At 41.6% G+C, this 19,836-nt stretch overlaps 1 protein-coding gene across 13 annotated transcripts in view; it reads left to right on the top strand.

Moving 5' to 3' along the window:
* Window positions 1–19,836, top strand: part of NIN (ninein) — a 123,203-nt gene that overhangs the window by 92,075 nt on the left and 11,292 nt on the right. For 12 of the 13 annotated variants that reach the window (XM_060693817.2, XM_034433353.3, XM_087881759.1 and 9 more), the window contains 8 exons: window positions 1,014–1,083; window positions 2,452–2,667; window positions 3,014–3,127; window positions 3,666–3,788; window positions 7,362–7,475; window positions 8,232–8,378; window positions 9,844–10,020; window positions 17,690–17,890. In XM_060693817.2, coding sequence (XP_060549800.2) covers window positions 1,014–1,083; window positions 2,452–2,667; window positions 3,014–3,127; window positions 3,666–3,788; window positions 7,362–7,475; window positions 8,232–8,378; window positions 9,844–10,020; window positions 17,690–17,890 — 1,162 coding nt within the window. Of the gene's footprint in view, window positions 1–1,013; window positions 1,084–2,451; window positions 2,668–3,013; window positions 3,128–3,665; window positions 3,789–7,361; window positions 7,476–8,231; window positions 8,379–9,843; window positions 10,021–14,371; window positions 14,433–17,689; window positions 17,891–19,836 lie in introns of all 13 variants that reach the window. The other variant, XR_015731106.1, reaches the window with a different exon arrangement.

Genomic DNA, 19,836 nt, shown 5'->3' with positions numbered 1-19,836 from the left:
GAGGGAACCTAATACAGGTAGTCCTCGACTTACATTGAAGTTACAATGGCATTGAAAAAAGTGACTTATGACCATTGTTCACACTTATGACTATTGCAACATCCCCATTACATTTGGTTGCTTGACGTTTGGTTCATATTTATGAGGGATGCAATGCCCCAGGGTCATGTGATCACCTTTTGCAACCGTCTCACAAGCACAGTCAATGGGGAAGTCAGATTCACTTAACAACTGTGTTACTAACTTAACAACTCCAGTGATTCACTTAACAAATGTGACAAGAAAAGTCATAAAATGGAGCAAAACCCACTTAAATTTCTCACTTACCAACATAAATTTGGGGCTCAGTTATGGTCATAAATTGAGGACTATTGTACTTAAAACAATCTTTCAGCTGCTGTGAGATTTATTTATTTATTTATTTATTTATTTATTAAATTTGTATACCCCCCTACTCCCGAAGGACTCAGGGCGGTGAACAGCCATAAAATAAAACATATAGATACAAAATTTAAAATAGAGATAAAACAAATTAAATAAATTTGGCTGAACCATTTTAAAACCCCAATACTTTAAAACCAAATTTAAAATTCCCATTTAAAAGAGGAAAATTTAGGTCAGGCCAGCTTGATGAAATGGGAACATCTTAAGCGCACGATGGAAGGTACGCAGATCCGGGATCCTCTGTATCTCCAGGGGGAGCTCGTTCCAGATAGTAGGTGCCCCCACAGAGAAGGCTCTCCCCCTGGGGGCCGCCAGTCGACATTGTTTGGCCGATGGCACCCGGAGGAGCCCCTCTCTATGGGAGCGTACTGGTCAGTGGGAGGCTATTGGTGGTAGCAGGTGGTCTATAGATGCTTCTATAGTTCCTATTTATATTCACCCACATAAACAGCAACCTTCCCCTTTCACCTTCCAAAATATTTAGGCAGCCTGCCATTCAGCCCCAAAGTAGTAGTGAGAAAATTGCCATACTGTTGAATGTGATGGTTCTATGTACTGTGCATTTTTAGGCAAAAAACAGAGACCGTACTGAAGGAGAAAATGGCCATGCAGAAGATAGCTGAAAGCTTGAAGAAGCAGGTAGGATTTTCTACATTTAGGCAATCTTGGTTGGCCAAAAAAACCTGAATTCAGATTGATTGTAAAATTGATTGTAATTGTATAGGTACCTTCCCAGTTTCCATCCCTGTTCTTGTAGTTTTACATTAATTTACATTTCATTTTTACTTCTATTTTAGAGTGACTGTTATATTATTAGTTTTATACTGGTCTATGAAAGAAATAAAACACAGACTTTGAATCAAGGGTGATTGAGAAAGGGGGTTAACAACTATAAAATTCATTGATGGCAAGTGCTAATATAATCAAATATGAACTTTACTTCCAGTCTAATATGCAGATTGGAACTTGGCTATTCCCCGGCTTTATGCTTGCTCATCATAAGATAGAATACATGAGTTAAACCTTCTCTTTTCAAAGTGTTTTTTTTTTAAAAAAAATGTTTTTCTGGATACTATGTTTCTAAATAATTATTTAGCGATCAAAGTTATATCTCTGCCCATCTCACAGAGACTCTGGCAAGCAAGAATCAGCAAGAATAATAAATAAAAACAAAAAATGTATAACATAAATTTAAACCTTATTAATAAACATCATAAACATGAAAATATAAACCACAGGAGAAGGAGGATAAAAGTAGCCATCTCAACAATGGAGCCAGGTTACCTAGGAGCCCCAGACCTGAGGCCAAGACTTATGGACTTTGGGGAATATCAAAACAGGGATGGAATTCGTCTAATTTCAGGGGAGGGGGGGAATGTTCCATAAGGCAGCTGCCATGGCAGAAAAAGGCACATCTTCTGGAAAAAGGCCCATCAAATGAAGATCCTTGGCTAATGTTACTCACAACCTGCCTACTTTGCTATACCTACTGGGACAGGCTGATGTAATTGGGAGAGGCAAGTCCCTCTGATAACTCAGTCCCATGCCATAAAGGACTTGAAAGGTTAAAACCAGAACTTTGATTTGGACTCAGAAGCAAACTGGTAACTAATGCAACTTGCAGAGCAGAGGTGGCACATCTCACCTCTGCCAGGAACACACACATAGCTTTTTATAGGAGCACACATAGCTTTTTATATGCCGGCTTTTTACTGCATGAATCCTAGAGGTAAAGGTATTGATATTTTGGTTGGGGAACTATGGAAAATAAAATTCTGCTCGTTGGGAGAATATTAGATTTATGTTAAAGTGATAGGCAGTAGTCTCAACTACCTACAATCAATGCTGGCTTTTTCAAGAGAGTACAGTATGGCCCAGCTCTCCTCATATCCTGAAACCAATTACAGTTGACTGAATTATTTTGCAGAAGGAAAGAGGCTTGAAAAGTATTGTCCAAGGAAATTTTTCTTACCATTAATTTTTGTTGGGTTCTTGTTTCCTAATCAGGTATCTGAACTGAAAGCCAGGAATCAGCAATTGGAATTGGAAAATGCTGAACTTGGCCATCGAAACTCTCCAAATCGAGCAGATGTACAAGATTCTAACCAACAGTTTATGAAAACATTTCGGCAAAAGGAAAAGGAGGCTAGGAAATACATGTCAGAAGAATGGGAAAGAGAGAATTCCCAGCTCAAAGAAGAATTGGAGAAATCTAAAATTCAGGTACAAGAGGCTACAATGAGTTGAATAGTAAGATGCCGATTCAGATCTTAGTTTGACCTCCGTCATTGACCTCCCCCACTTCCTCTTAATATTTTGAGAATAATAATACCTGCCACCATTATCATCATTGTCATTATTACTATTTCAATGTATAGTCTGCTTAATAAAAAAAGAGACTCAATGTGACATAAAGGACAAAAAAGCACATTTTAAAGAAAAAAATATAAATTAAAATTTTATTTTAGCCAATTCTTAAGCTGCAAATTAACCAACCTTTGATGCTTTCTGAAAAGGGTATTTGCCTCAACTTTCACATTTAATTTAATTTTCTTCAATTGACTTCTAGTCCTCATCATTGGTCTCATCCTTGGAAACAGAGCTAGCTCAGCTCAGAATTAAGGTTCATGGTCTGGAGCAGGAGAACCATTTCCTCAAAGAAGAACTGGAGAATGTAAAACAGGTAATGGTGGGCAGAATGCCTTTCTTCCCAAAGGGAATGGAGATCTGTTTCTGGGAATCAATTAGTTTATGAAGGTCACCAGTGGTGGGTTTCAAAATTTTTTACTACCAGTTCTGTGGGTGTGGCTTGGGCATGGCATGGCTTGGTGGGCATGGCAAGGGAAGGATACTCTAAAATCTTCATTCCCACCCCACTCCAGGGGAAGGATACTGTAAAATCTCCATTCCCTCCCCAATCCAGGGGAAGGTTACTGCAAAATCCCCATTTCCTCCCAATCAGCTGGGACTTGGAGGCAGAGAATAGATGGAGCGGGGCCAGTCAAAATTTTTACTACCGGTTCTCCAAACTACTCAAAATTTCCGCTACCGGTTCTCCAGAACTGGTCAGAACCTACTGAAACCCACCTCAGAAGGTCACTTCTGAGTTGCAGACAGCCTCCATTTAGGTGCAAACATTCCATAGACATTATTGAGAAGTTCTTCTTGAATGCGGTTTAAACATACTCATCTCAAAAATTAAAACAGAGATTTTTCCATAGCTACCCAGTTGCCTGGATCTTTCTGAACTGGAGAATGAGATTTCCAATGTCATCATAAAAAATGAGAAGCTACTGAAAGAGAAAGAAGCCCTCAGTGAAGAGCTGAACCGGTACATAGAGAAGGTGAGGGGCACACAATAATGTCCCATCCACATACACTCTTTATTTCAATCTACAGATACCAACACATTACTTTTGGGGGTGTGGTGCTCATAGCCACCTTCCTTGGTTTTCTTTCGTTTTTAAACTGTTTTTACTTTCTAAGATCAAAGATAATGCACAAGAAACCATGCCTCTTTGTTATGTGTAAGTCCAAATAGAAATTAGGGGTAGATGTAGTCCATTGCTTCAGTAGAAACATATTCAGCCATCCAGAAAATAATGATAATATACGGGAACAAGGGAATGCCATACAAGAGCCAGGGATGCTATCTGGATGAGAGATGACCAGAATGCATTTTCCCTTTTCCACCTTTTAATCCCCTTTGAGCACACATTGACACCAAACTGGTGAAATGTGCATTGTGACATCATAACACAAGTTTCACCTCTTATGTATTTATATGCAACATCATGATGCAACTACAGAAGGGATGGAATTTACATCATGATGCACATTTCCCACTTGGCCTCTCTTCGTTCCCTTTTGTAGATGTCCGTGCCTTAGTCTTTCATTAAGGTGTTGCAGAGCACTGATAGTTCAGCAACTCAGGTGGTTCACAAACATAATTTGATCCAATTACTTTGGTATTGAGACTGCTTGAGCCAGAAGAAAAACTATTGAGGGTTAGGCACTGATGATACATTTGCAGACTGCTAGGGTCTTGGTAAGATTTATTTATTTATTTATTTATTTATTTTATTGGATTTCTATACCGCCCTACTCCCAAAGGACTCAGGGCAGTGAACAGCCATAGAATAAAACACATAAATACAAAAATTTAAAATAGAATAAAAACGAATTAAATAATTTGGCTGAGACAAATTTAAAATACCCAATAATTTAAAAACAAATTAAAATTTACATTTAAAAGGGGAGAAGATTTAGGCCAGGCCAACTTGATGAAATAAGAAAGTCTTGAGTGCGCGACAGAAGGTGCGCAGATCCGGGATCCTCCGTATCTCCGGGAGGAGCTCGTTCCAAATCGTAGGTGCCCCCACAGAGAAGGCTCTCCCCCTGGGGGCCGCCAGTCGACATTGTTTGGCCGACGGCACCCGGAGGAGCCCCTCTCTATGGGAGTGTACTGGCCGGTGGGAGGTTATTGGTGGTAGCAGGCGGTCCCGTAGATAACCAGGTCCTGAGCCATGGAGCGCTTTAAAGGTGATAACCAAAACCTTGAAGCGCACCCGGAAGACCACCGGGAGCCAGTGCAGCTCGCGCAGGAGAGGTGTTACATGGGAACTCCATGTCGCTCCCATAACCACCCGCGCGGCCGCACTCTGCGCCAGTTGGAGCCTCCAAGTGCACCTCAAGGGGAGCCCCATGTAGAGAGCGTTACAATAGTCCAGACGAGAGGTGACGAGGGCATGAGTGACTGCGTAGGGAGTCCCGATCTAGAAAGGGACGCAACTGGCGGATCAGGCGAACCTGATGAAAAATTACCCCGGTCATGGCTGTCAAGTGCTCTTTTAAAGACAGCCGTGAATCCAGGAGGATGCCCAAGTTGCGAGCCCCTTCCATGGGGGCCAATGATTCACGCCCAATAGTCAGCGATGGCATCAGCTGACTATATCGGGACGTCGGAAACCACAGCCACTCGGTCTTGGATGGGTTGAGCCTGAGCCTCTTTCTCCCCATTCAGATCCGTACAGCCTCCAGGCACCGGGACATCACTTCAAGGGCATCGTTGGGGTGGTCCGGGGTGGAGATGTACAGCTGGGTGTCATCAGCGTACTGGTGGTACTTCACCCCGAAACCATGGATGATCTCGCCCAACGGCTTTACATAAATGTTGAACAAAAGGGGCGAGAGGACCGATCCTTGTGGCACCCCACATATGAGGGGCCTCGGGGTCGACCTCTGCCCCCCTTCAACACAGACTGCGACCGGTCAGAGAGAAAGGAGGAGAACCACCATAGTACGGTGCCTCCCACCCCCAACTCTTCCAACCAGTGCAGCATGATACCATGGTCGATGGTATCAAAAGCCGCTGAGAGATCTAACAGGACCAGGACAGAGGAGCAATCCCTGTCCCGAGCCCTCCAGAGATCATCAACCAACGAGACCAATGCCATTTCCGTGCTGTACCCAGGCCTGAAGCCCAACTGGAATGGATCCAGATACGTCATTTCATCCAGGTACTGGGGAAGCTGTCGCGCAACCACACTCTCAACAACCTTCGCTACGAAGCGAAGGTTGGAGACTGGACGATAATTAGCCAATACTGCCGGGTCCAGGGAAGGCTTCTTGAGGAGAGGCCTCACCACCGCCTCCTTCATGGCGGCGGGGAAGACACCCTCGCCCAATGAAGCATTTATAATCCCCTGGAGCCAGCCTCGTGTCACCTCCCGGGAAGCCAGCACTAACCAGGAAGGACACGGGTCCAACAAACATGTGGTCGCGTTCAATCTACCCAGAATCCTGTCCATGTCATCTGGGGTCACAGGATCAAATTCATCCCAAATAACATTCTCAAGACCTGCCTCCGTCACCCTCGCTGGATCTACCTAGTCGGATTCCAGACCTTCCCGAATCTGAGTGATTTTGTCATACAGATACTGAACAAAATCCTCGGCTCTTCCCTCCAAGGGGTCCTCCCTCGCTTCCTGGTGGAGCAGGGAGCGAGTCACCCCAAACAGGGCGGCCGGGCGATTATCTGATGACGCAATAAGAGCAGCAAAATGAGTACATTTTGCTGCTTTTATCGCCACTAGGTAATTCTTAATATGAGATCTTACCAGTGTCCGGTCAGATTCAGAAAGACTGGCCCTCCAACTACTCTCTAGGCGTCTTTTCCAGTGCTTCATCTCCCTCAGCTCCTTGGTGAACCAAGGAGCCAGGTGAGATCGGCGCCAGGTCAGAGGCTGCAAAGGCATGACTCGATCCAGAGCTCCAACGGCCACCCTGTCCCAGGCGGCCACTAGGTCTCCAGTCGAGGCGTGAGCCAGAACCTCGGGGATTGGCCTAAGCTCCATCTGGAACCTGTCAGGTTCCATCAGGCACCTGGGGTGGTACCATCTTATCGGTTCCGCCTCCCTGTGGCGGGGTGCCGCAGTTCGAAGGTCAAGGCAAAGGAGAGAGTGATCTGACCATGACAAGGGCTCGATGACTATATCCCCTATCTCGAGATCACTCAACCATTGTCCAGAGACAAAAACCAAGTCCAGTGTGTTTTCCCCCGTGTGCGTAGGGCCATGAATTAGCTGGGTCAGGTCCATGGCCGTCATGGAAGCCATGAACTCCCAAGCCACCTCAGATGCCTCACCCACGGATGGCAGGTTACAGTCCCCCATGACCATAAATCTGGGGGTATCAACCGCCACCACGGCGATAACGTTGAGTAGCTCGGGCAGGGCTGCTGCCACGTGGCAGGGAGCCAGGTACGTGATCAGCAAACCCATCTGAACCCCATGGCCCCACTTCACAAGGAGGGACTCACAACCGGCCGTCTGAGGAACAGTGGTCTCCCTTGGCCTAAGGCCTTGATGACTGTAGATCCTAATAGCAGTCCTACCTGGGCTTTACTATCTTTGCAGACAACTAAAGTTACTTTCCTAGAGAGCCTCAATGCTTCCTTGAGGGAGGAGAACTCATCTTTGGAGCACCAGAATCAGCATCTGAAAGCACAAATGGCAGTATCACAAGACAAGGTGTGTTATTGTCCTGTCAAAACACTTATGAGTCTAATCTAGACTGTTGATACATTTACCCACATGTTGATAAAAATGGCTTCCAAATGGCTTAGAATTTAACAATTAATTTGATTCTGTGCAGTTAAGCTGCAGCTATGTTTTCTCTCCCGCAAAAGTGTTAAATTAACATATTTGTGGAGAAGAACAATGTCATCATTACAACCTTTTGTTCCCTTCCATTTGCTTACTTCCATAATAAACCAAAAAGTACTCTTTTTCCCCTTCTGCTCTTGCCTATGTATTTATCCATAGATGTCTCTATCCGTCAACTAAATATTAACTTTATTGAGCAATAAAATGTCTTTCATAGTACTATATGTTCCTTTCATCATTTAAAAAAATCTGTTGAATAGGTGATGCTGGCTGGTTCTGATTTATCTTTTCTTTCAGCTCCCACCTGTACTGAAAGAGTTTATTCTGCATTATCTTGATTGCTTCACTGTTTGAAAAATGTCTCAAGAACAAGAACTGTTTCTATACACTCTATTGCTTTAAAGGAGAGAAACCACCCATGTGTCTTTCTTTACCTGCAAGAACAGAGAAAGTGTCTTTGCTCTTATAAAAAGTTTTCTCATCCTGAAATACATATGAAGTTTTGAAATACATACAGTACTTCGATTGAGCAGGGAACAAGTGTGTGGGAAAAGCATCTTGTCTTTGCTGGAATACAATCTATTTCATGCCCCCAACTTCTTTTTTCTTTGGCCCTTTTAGATTCAGAATTTCGATGATATTGTGCAAAATGTTAGCCTTCAGGTATCCAGGCTCAAATCAGACCTGAGGGTCACCCAGCAGGAAAAAGAGAATCTAAAACAGGAAGCGATGTCATTGAATAAGCAACTGCAAATGGCCAATGAGAAGGTACACCCAGATGGGAGGGTCTGATTTCAACAGTTGCTGAGTCATCCTGATATTTATTTAAGGGATAAATGGGCTGCTTTTGAGAAGCAGAAGTCTTCCCACATCTTTAAATACAGGTGCTGTATTTAAAAAATTGACATATTTTAAGCATCCTTTCAAAACCCACCGTTTTATGCTGATCTTTCCTGCTGTTGGTTAATTAATATATTTCTTTTTGATGAATTATCTTTGTTCTCTATTTTCTGTTCTATAAGTATTGCTAACTGCTTCAGAATTGTTTGTGATGAAAAATGGCACACACACACATACTTGTACCACTCTCTCTAAACCCACTGCAGGATTTAGGAAAATGATGACAATTTAATATTTGTTCAGTTACCATGAGACCAAAATAGCTGCATGAAATGCTTTATAGCTTTTCAATAGAATACCTCACAGTAATTAAATTCTAAACCAATTCATTCTTCAATTATTCACACAGCTGGATTGAAATCAAAATACTTTCAGAGTTGTCTTTACCACTAGAGTAAATGAACAATGTGGATTAGATAGTCCTTTCTAATTGGAAAAATATCTGTTTAGTTTGGGTATACCCCATCTTTTCTCTCAGAGCCCCAGGTGGCAAATGGAAATCTCCTCTCATTTATTCCCCAGCCAGAATTTGGTGAGGTAGGTTAAATACCAGTGACTCTCAAATTTGACAACTTGAAAATGTATGGACTTCAACTCCCAGAAATGCACAGCCGAAGGAATGGGAGTTGGGAGTTGAACTCCATCTTCAAGTTATCTAGGTTGAGAAAGCATTGGGTTAGACTGAGACAAAGTGATTAGCTTCTCCTATTTTAAGGATTCCAAGCAGCTTTCAGATCAAGTGACAGCCTGAATCCAGGTTTCTTCAGTTCTAAATTAGACTAAACTATAGTATGTGTGCTTTTTTTTTCAAATTAAGTTCTAGATACATGTCATAATTATCTTTTTTCAATGGAGAGCAGTGTGAGAAATTAACTTCCACATTTCTTTTGTTCCATTAATATAAGCAGTTGCCAATCCATACCCTTTGTCTTGAATGTTAAAATGATTTCATATATTTCATAAATGTTTATTCACTTTTTAGCAATTATGTGCATCCCATCTGGGTTTGATTGAATAGAACACTTTCAAACTATTTCCACCCCATTCAAAATTCTTCACCATAAGTTCCAAATGAACTTATCTGTTGTAGGCTCATGGCTATATTAACCTTTAATTGCAGAAGTTCACTTTTGTTTTGCCTTTCCAATAGTCCTATAAGGCAGCACTTTCTATTTCTTATGCTTTTTATGGGAATGTAGCCAAGTTAAGAGGGAGCGACTTGCTCATATGAGTCAAGATAGAAAGTGGCTTTGAATCCACGCCTCTGAGCAATCAATCTTCCTAGCTTGTATCATAAGTTTGACTCTGCTATTTGCTTGCTTTCTTGCTTCAGAGTCGGTTCCTGGAATCAGCTGTGCATTCATCAGGGATACAGAACCAGCAGAAGAAGCTTTGTTGGGGTGAACTGGAGCTGATCAAGCAGGAACAGCAGCTTCTGAGGCTGGAGAATGAGCAGCGGCAGAGGGAATGCCAGGGTGCCAAATCAGAACTATCTCATTCTAGGGAAAAGGTGAATTGGAATAATTGACAAGTACTAATATGTAGGCAGCCCACTTTATTCCAAGGTCCAGAGGTAGTTGATCAAGTCTCTTGTTAGATATTTGAACGACCAGCACTAGATTGACCAAAAATTGCTGACGTTAGTTATTTCATCATTATAATTTCTACTGCTGAAACAAAGAAGTTGGTTAAAGAGAGTGGGAGGGATAGGAAGTTTTGTTTGATTCTGATATTAAAAATGATTTACCATTTGAGTCTTACAGCTATATCTTTTTGCACCAGGCTCTGCTTAGTGAGCTTAAATAAATGAGAAGAATAGTTCCTACAAGATTGAATGACTATTCATTCCTGTATAAAATCTCTTCTGTTCCTATTTCATAAAGAGTATTAGGCCTGGGGCCTGTTTTAATAAGTTACCATGAACCTGGGACTGATACAGAGCAATTAATACAACGATGTAGTGAATTTAACTCCTTTGCTGCAAGGATTCAAATGAATCTGCAGTGAGGAAAGTAAAATCACAATTGCTACTATTGTTGATTATGTCCTTGGTTCATGGTGCAATCTAGAAGGTTTCCCCTCTATCAGTAGAGACAACATTATAGGGGGAAGAGGGAGGTCCCACATCTCACTTAGGTAAATATATAGCAAGTGTGGGAATTTAATTTAATTTGGGAATCTTTTCTGATCTTTGTCTATGGCAGAGTTTTTCAACCTTTTGCGGGGGTGGGGGGGAGAGGGGATGGTTCTGTGGGCAAGTCTTGCTTGCACAGCTCCATTTGCCCAAGCGGGGATGTGTCACATATCCTCGCCCACCACTTCTGCATCCTGGTTCCGAAAGGCTCAAGGCCTGGTAGTGCGCTGTGGCCTTGGGATTGGGGACCCCTGGTCTATGGAGATTCTCAATCATCCAGATCATGGTTGTCCCAAAGATGCTTTTCAAAGGGCAACTGGACTTCCTTGGGTTTTTTCTTGAAAGCGTTCTGCTTCTCATCCAAGAATCTTCAACGGGTCTGATTGAATGGTAGGGAACAGAAGAATTTATATTATTTTATGATCTGTTGTACAGTAAATCATTTAGATTTATTAATAGGTCCCAGTGTATCTCCTCTTACCCCTGTTCTGTGTTTATGTGTGTGTGTGAGAGAGAGAGAGGAAGAGAGAAAGGATATTTAAATTTAGATTGAGTAAATAAGAATATTACCAATCAGACCTAAATGCATGTCTGATGCTTTGCTGTGTACCTGGCACTGATTCTATTTACCTATTGCTCTTGCCAAATATAGCAGCTCGAATCTACTATTCCAGGGGTGTCAAACTCAATTTCATTGAAGGCCACATCAGGGTTGTATTTGATCTCAGGAGGCTGAGTGGGCGTGGCTAGAGTGGGCATCGGGCGTCACTCATGTCGGGGGGGGCCTGTGGTGGCCCAGGTGCTCTGCCAGCAAAGACAGGCTCCCGAGCTCCGTTTTCAGCAGCAACGGCCTCCTGCAACCCTCTGCCAGCGAAAATGGAGCTTGGGAGGTCTGTGTGTAGCCCTCCTGAGCTCTGTTTTTGCTGGCAGAGGAACCGTGGGCCGGTCCTTCTCTGTTTCCAGGGTGGCCCTGCAGGCCAGATCTAAGGACCCCACGGGCTGGATCCGGCCTGTAGGCCTTGAATTTGACACCCCTGTACTATTTCAACCATCAAGCAGCAGAAACACCAAAGCCAGTTATTCACTGAGCAAGAGAAGCTGAACGTGAATGGCTACAGAAGGAGTTTGGCCAGCAAGATCAGTTTTAGGTGTGTGGGGAGGCTGGCCTAGAAAATACACTTTTCATTTTGCACAATTATTTTAAACTTTGAATTTATCACTTAGTTTTATTCCATCTTTCAAAATCTGCCAAATTATAAACAGTTTGTTGGTTCCATTTATTTTTACAGTGCACTTCTTTGGAACATATGGATAGTTTCAGACTATTTCCTATGTTCCAAAAACACAAGCAACTATTCCTTGTAATTGTTTTTATAGCTGGCCAATTAGCTGCAGTCTCTGCCATAACCAACCAAATGGCTGTTTATCACTATGTAGACAGTTGGCTGTAGACCATCAAGCAACTGCTACCAGCCATGACAGAAGATATCTTTATGATCAAAATCCATCTATACTGGTTGCTATAGAACCGTGATGGCGAACCTATGGCACGCGTGCCACAGGTGGCACACAGAACCATGTTGCCTGGCACGCTGGCTCAGCTCTCAGCCTCTCTAGGAGACTCTGGAGGCTGGGGACAGCAAAAAAGTCACTTCCTGTCTAACCAAAAGTTGGAAAACGGGCCCTTTTGGGCCTCCGGAGGACCTCTGAGGGGGTGGGGAAGGCTGTTTTCGCCCTCCCCAGATGCATAGAGAGGATCTGGAGCCAAGTGAGAAAGAAAAACAGGCCTACTGGGCCATCGCGTGCCAGAAGCGGGGGTGGGACGGGGCACATAGAATTATGGGTGTGGGCACACACGCACGTGAACTTTCCCCACCCCCCCGTTCCTGGCACGCAATGGCAAAAAGGTTAGCCATCACTGCTATAGAAGGTCAGAAGTAAGAGAAGGATACTGCTGCCATATCCTTCTTGTTCATTTCCTGGAGATCAGGGAATGTTGGCAAAATGATTATTATACTTTAGATTAAGGAGGTTAATTTCTTTTCACCAAAGCAACATATGAAAGATTATAAAATCTAGACCATGCAAACTTTTGACCTGTTTTAGCTGGGGATCTTATATTCTCAATTCCTGTATGTGCCAGTGATCTCCTATTGGAAGGATGGAAGCTTTATAAACAATATTTCATTCCTATCCCTATAAACCTTGCAACTCTAAGGATTATAATGAAGTTCTAGACAATTTGCTAAATAACCTCTCTGTTGGACTATACTGACTATACTGACTACTGACTATTAGAAAAGATCTATTTGGTTACATGCTGACTATATCTGCAGGTATGTTTTGTTTTCTTTGGTTGGCAGAATTAAAACTAAATAAATCATGCCACTTTTCCCCCCCTAAAATGATAGTAAAATCCTTGGGTTAGTCCAACAGAGATTTCCAAAATGGCAGAAGAATTAGCTGAACTTATCTTGATTTAGGAATTGACACTCAGCAAAGGAACAGAATCTTCTCAGCCTTGAGTGAGACTGACCTTGCAGTTTTCACTGATGTAGATTTTGCCATAAGAGATGTGAGCATAACTGAAAGCAGATTTCAATTCCTGTTGGCTTGTGGGTTATATTGAGTGATTTTGAGCTATTTATTATACCTTCTAAATATAATTAGGGTGGCATGGTGGCTCAGCAGTTAAGAAACTAGGGTTGTTGTCTAGAAAGCCAGCAGCCCAGGCTCAAGACCTGAGTGCACCCGACAGGGTAAGCTCCTGTCCTTGTCCCAGCTCCTGCCAACCTAGCAATTTGAAAGCATGTAAATGCGAGTAGATAAATAGGTATCACTTCAGTGGGAAATTAACGCCACTCCATGATGTCATGCTGGCCACATGACCACAGAAATATCTTCAGACAGTGCTGGCTCAATGCCTTGAAACAGAGACAAGCACCGCCCCTATAATCTGCAATGACTAGCAGAGTAAAATCCGCAGGGACTGCTTTTTTTATATACCTTCTAAACCTTACTACCTCAGAGTGATTGAAATAATAAAATTATAGGAGATCTTAAAATAAGCCACTTTGAGTTTAGAAGGATATAAATGTAATAAATCAATATTTTTGTGGAAAAGGGAGCCACTGGGGGAGGAGAAACGGTGTTTGGAAAGTCAGGTTCAACATAAAATAGTTTCATTAAACTTTGTGATCCAAATGAATTCAGAAAAGAAACATTTTGCCCAATTTATTCTGATTCTACAAGTTACTGTATGTACGGCAAACAGTCGTCCAAGGTTTGGAAGTCCATCCAATCCATTGCTACTCTGACTACTAGAAAAGTGAAATATTGATTCAGCTCCCACCCACCCTTTGCTTCTGACATTTAATTGGACACCTCTTCACATGTTCAAACATCAGCCATAAGATATTGAAACCTGTTCTTACTTTTAACTCAAACCAAATCTCTTAAGAAGCTGAGTTCTGTGCATATCAAATGTGCAGGACGCATGTAGCCCAGCCTATATTTTCTTAAAGAGAATAGACTCAAAAGAGAGTCTCCAATTACACGTCCTACCAGCAGCTCTTTTCTGTTTCTCTGAAAAAGTCCGTGGTTTTTTTGTGTTTTATTACTCTTTTTCTGTGCAAGTTTCATTTGGCCCTTTTTGCCCTTTGATTCCCATAATTGTCTCTCCACCTTATGTTTTTTTCTTCTTCCTTTCTGGCTAACCTATGCCTAGACCTTGGTGGCTGGAACTAGCAGAGACGAATGCAGTGCTCTGCCTGACTTAACGTGTGAAGGTAGAACCAACTCTTTTCTTCTGTAATCCCACTGCATGGAGAGAAAATAAATGACATTACCTAGTACCTGCCATCTCATCTTTCCTTTCATTTGTTACAGACTTGGTCCTGAGCATTAAGGCAATAACCTGTCTCATTTGAAGGAGCTACTCTTCATTTTAATGGAAATATTAATGGTCTTGCTCAAGCATCATAGGGTAATAGGCAAATAATTTCTCTAGTTTCAGGAAGAAAGAGGACTTATCTTTAAAATCTGCACTTTCCAAGAATATGAGACAGGATGCTTAATACAAAATCAAACTTCAGGGAAAAAAATGAAAAGTGGCTCTGAGATTCCATTTTCTTTTTCTTTTTCCCTATTATTTGTTAATTGTGGGATGGATTGTTTATTTCGTGAGATACCTTTTTCCTTCCATGGTTTCCCGATTGCATGTCCTTAGTGGAATAGTGAGATTGACATTTGCATGGCCAGTTTACTGATCTTTGATGATCTCCAAACTATATAATTTCCCCTATGTTTCTTTACTTTGTACAGCCGTCAGCCATACGCTCAGGGAAAATGCTCTTTGTAAGCTAGTTGTGATTACAAAATTGTTCTCCAATTTGTATTACATTTTGAGCTGCAGCTAAATTTCCCATGAATGTTGTGCTGATGATGATTATGGTGGTTGATAGCTTGTATGGTTTTCCACAAAGTTCAGAGCATGTGAACTGGATATGCATGCAAGAAAACAGTTGCACATGCCCTTTCCACTTCATTAGTCCTCCATTCTACCATCACCAAAAAGACATATAAAAGATTGGTTATATAATTCAGGTAAGAAGTAAATGCAGGTGATTTTTCCAAAGGTATCATCACAGAACCTTTGTCAGACCTGGAAGCCATGCAGTGGTGAAATCCAATTTTTTTTTACTACCGGTTCTATGGGCGTGGCTTGGTGGGCGTGGGAGAAGGATACTGCAAAATCCCCATTCCATTCCCACTCCTGGGGGAAGGATATTGCAAAATCTCCATTCCCACCCCACTTTGGGGCCAGACAGAGGTGGTATTTGCCGGTTCTCCGAATTGCTCAAAATTTCCGCTACTGGTTGTCTAGAACCTGTCAGAACCTGCTGGATTTCACCCCTGAAGCTATGATTAAGCACAGTATAAATGTCTTATCTGCTGCTTCATATTTGAATTTCAACAAATATTGATTTGTATTATTTTTTGTAATAGTTCAAATGCAACCTCAACCAACCTGGTGATTTCCAAATGTGTTGGAATACAACACTTAAAGATTGGGAACTTTGTCTGGGAATTCTGGAAGTTGCAGCTGAACCAAAGAACATCATATTAGTTACATAAAAGTGTATAAAACTGTACCATAAGCTGGTTCTGATATTTCAGGACAAAAGCTAGTAAAATATTCTAACAAATAAATAGCATATCAAAAGGTTTCCCACATTGTTCAAAATTCTAATATTGTAATTCACTACCACTTTAAAAGCTATTTTCATTATATTGCTGTGTAGCTTTACAACTGCAGCTCCCTATAGAGCTCACAGCATAAAAGGATTACTTTTGAGTTTGTAATTAGCAAATTGTATGGTTGGTTTTATAATGAGAAAAATCTCCAACTAGAACTGCTGTCAACAATGTAATCCTAGTTTTCTCTTCAGAAGGCCTGCTGAGTTTAATACTATTAATTCCAAGGTAAAGATATATTCAATTGCAATCTAATCTGGGGAGTGAGGACTGGGAGGTGAATTCTTAATAACATTTGGCAATCAATTATTTTTAAGCTACATCCTAGGGTCAACTGCTTTTAGTCTTGGTAATGTCTGAGTTGGGGATAACACAGAACTGGAAAGGTGTTTTTGTTCCCTTATGAATTTACTGTGGATGTCTTCAACATAAATTTATTTTCTCAGCTCAATAAGTTAGAAGAAATAATAAACATGTTACACATTCTATTTATATTAAAATAAATCTTTAGGGGTATGTGGTGCTTCAGATCCAGAGCCAACAATGTTCTTTGCAGGAATATGGATGTGCACACCAGCTCTATTGGTGCCTCCTAAAGACTGATTGTTTCTATGCCATCAAGTCAGTGTTGGGGCTGAGGCTGAGCAACCACACAGAAGGCCGCCTTCAGAATGATCTGCCCCAACTGGCCCTTCAGGTCTCCCAGCGGTGCAGCCATTGTCTCTGTCTCTCTCTGCTCCTCTTGTCTTTCTTTTTACCATTCCCAACATTGTGAACATCTCAAGGAATTCCTTAAGGAAACAACACTTTTCCTTGAGCTCACTTTGTGAATCTGGGAGAAAATGTATTGAAGTTCAAGAGGCACCAAATGTGTGTCCCTACCACTTCAAAGTGCCTTTTTGGCCTTAGCCCCAAATTGTGGCATTATCTTATGAAGCACGAATGTACACAGCAAACCTTCATTTAATAGAACAGCATTAGATAAGTACTTTACTCCTGTCAAAGGCCATATTCTCTCTTTTTTGCAATCTACAGACTTCGTGAAGCAAAAATTGTACAGGAAGATGCATGTTCTGAGGTTCTTCCAAAGAGGTTGCTTCTCCTAAAGAGAGACTTCCCTAACTAAATACTAAATGTGTTCAGCTGAAACCCATCATCCCCAGTCAACTTGACCGATACTGTCTGGCTGATGGCAGCTCTAGTACAATACTTCTGGAAGGGACCTGATTGGATAAAGTGCCTTAAAGTAGCAACCTAATGTGTGGGTGGATGGGGGGAGGAATGGGCCTAGTATGGAACTATCTGTTGCAAAGTGTTGTGCTAGTGGTAGATTTAAATAGAGGGGAAAGAGGGGCACAAGCCCATGATTAGCAATATGGTATCTCTCCATACCAGCAAGCTTTTTCGTTTTCTTTCCCACAACTCCATTCCTCCTTTGGTCTGGAGCATGGCAGAAGGTGGTTGAAGGGTTTTATTTTGGCCTAGATCTCCGATGAGAAAACTTACTTCTCCCTTATCCCCACTCCTTTTCTCTCCCTCTCCTTCATCGACTCCTTTGCCCCCACTCCCAAAAAAATCTTACTGCATGGGCTGTGACAGCGTGCAGTAGATTAAATTTGTATGGTTTAAATTTGCACACACAATCTAAATGGAATGTTAGACCAGTTACTGGGAGTCCACCTTTGCATTCTTCCTGACTGATCTTGATGCTCAGATGATGAGAAGGGGTTCTTGGTCTAGACTGCAAGGCATCTCTTTTATATTTTCCTACCCATCTTCTCTGATGCAGCTACTTCACTCAAACTCCAGCATGATGCTTAGCCCACCCCAGCACCCTCGAGAACTACAGGAGATCCAGCAGCAAGGATGTCCTGTTGTCCCATCCGAACAATACCAGCAGCTCCAGCACCAGTTCCTTCAGGCAGAGAGGAGGTGTCAACGCCTGCAGGAGGAGCTTGAGAATCGGCCCTTGGAAACGAACATGCCCCAGGTATGTTACAGTCAGTTTCTTCTTCACTGAATGTAGATTAGTCATCTACCACTTCACTTTTTCTTCATGTCCCTTTCTCTGTTTATGCCAGTTTCAAATTTCTAGTGCAACAGATATAATCTTTCCATATATTGCATCACAACATGCTTTCTTTGGACAAATGGCTATCTAATATCAGTTAGGAGACCTCTGGGGAAGGGAAAGATGCCACTTATGATGCAGCTTATTCTATTGGTTGACAGTCATGCCCTCAAAAAAAATTCTCCTAGTACCAGGTTTGAATTTACACCTCTGTGGTTTCAACTCATTGGTTTTTCTTGCCCTACTATCAGTGACAGAGATCATGCCCACTCCTTTCTTTATATGAATATCTGAAGAGTCCTACCATATCTCCTTTGAGTCTGTCTATTGCAAACTAAACATAGCCAGTTCTTTTCAACATTCTTTGAAGGACCGACCATCTTAGTAGCATCCTTCTGTACAAGCTCCAGTTTGCAGTTCCTAAAAGTGAACATAGTAAGATAGCAGTTTTAACAGAATTAGAAGAGCAAAATCTTTTATTGGATTACCTGTACAGCACAATTCAGTAGCAATCTAAGCTGTTGATAATTCTCAGTTGAACATGGCAATCATTTAATATGAGGACAATCTGCATAAGATAACACTTCATTTTGCAAAGTATCTCTGCACCAAAATGATTACACCTTTATAATGAAAAATTCTGACGATCAGTAGCCATTCAGACATTGAACTCCAATTCTAATCTGACCCCAGCAAGCCTGCCATAATTCAAAATGTGAATTATTTTTTAGTAACATTTATATGGCCACAAGTTTCTCCCTCACATCCAATTCTAGAAAATGGACCGGGGGCTTCCTTGTATTCTGCTTATTGTACCATTTAGTTATAAAAATGCATATCACTACTAATCCGTGGCTTAAAATTAAGTAACCATAGATAAAATGTAATAATAGAAATGGAGGATCCAGCAATAATTCTGATATATGATAATTGTCAATATATAACTCTATTCTAGCTTCTATGTATGAAATACTGGAAGGTAGGATAAGTGCTTTTTGCTTAACATATAGCTGACACTGAAATGTTGAATTTCATCTGAGATTTATGCTGCATCTTCCTCCTCTTCCTCCCTTTCTCTGCCTGATTCCATCTTTTAGATTAACCATTATGACTATTATATCTAAAATAAGATACTTTGGTTAACATTTTCCTCTAAACCTTAACTGAAAAGCAAGGTTTGAATGGGTTTCTAGTTTTGCAGTGCGGGCAAACTACAACATGTGTAAATGATAGGCATGATCTGTTTGGATGTAACAATAAATGACGGCTGACCTAAATAAGAAATGGGGTGATCATGCAAAGAGAGGAAGAGATGTATTAGCTTGAGGCTTAGAATTGGCAATGAACCTCACCCCAATGTCAGAAAATAAGAGTCATTGGCTGTATGGTGTTTGCTCTTTTTAAAGAACTACTGTCTGCAATGCATGACCTATGTGGGTATGTGTGATTTCCTTGTTTTTGCAATGGGCAGTGAGAATAATTTTGAGGAACAAAAGGAAGAGCCGGCAACCAAGACAATGGTCAGATAAAAGAAACTTGAGTTCAAAGCAGAAATATAATTTGAGAAAACAATTAAGACTTGACCCCCCAAGTTCTCTTATGGGTAAAGGCAGGGAGTGGGGAGGTGCTTTCAGACTTGCAAGAGGCTGCTAAGGCAACAGTATAATAAAAGTAATAGAATTCATAATTTTTGTTTCCTAGTCTGGTCTTACTTGAAGGGCTGACATCCATCTTATTCATAAAAGAATTAGGGAGGATCAAGTTTGACATGTTTTCTCAAACTACATTTCTGCTTTGGACTCAATTTCTTTTATCTGATAGCAATAGCACTTAGGCTTATATACCACTTCATGGTGCTTTTCAGC

Source organism: Pantherophis guttatus, chromosome 1, assembly GCF_059756535.1.
Source record: "Pantherophis guttatus breed Tessera chromosome 1, ASM5975653v1, whole genome shotgun sequence".
NCBI lineage: Eukaryota > Metazoa > Chordata > Lepidosauria > Squamata > Colubridae > Pantherophis > Pantherophis guttatus.
Note: the sequence above shows the minus strand (reverse complement) of the source record. Positions and strands in the feature narration are given on the sequence as shown.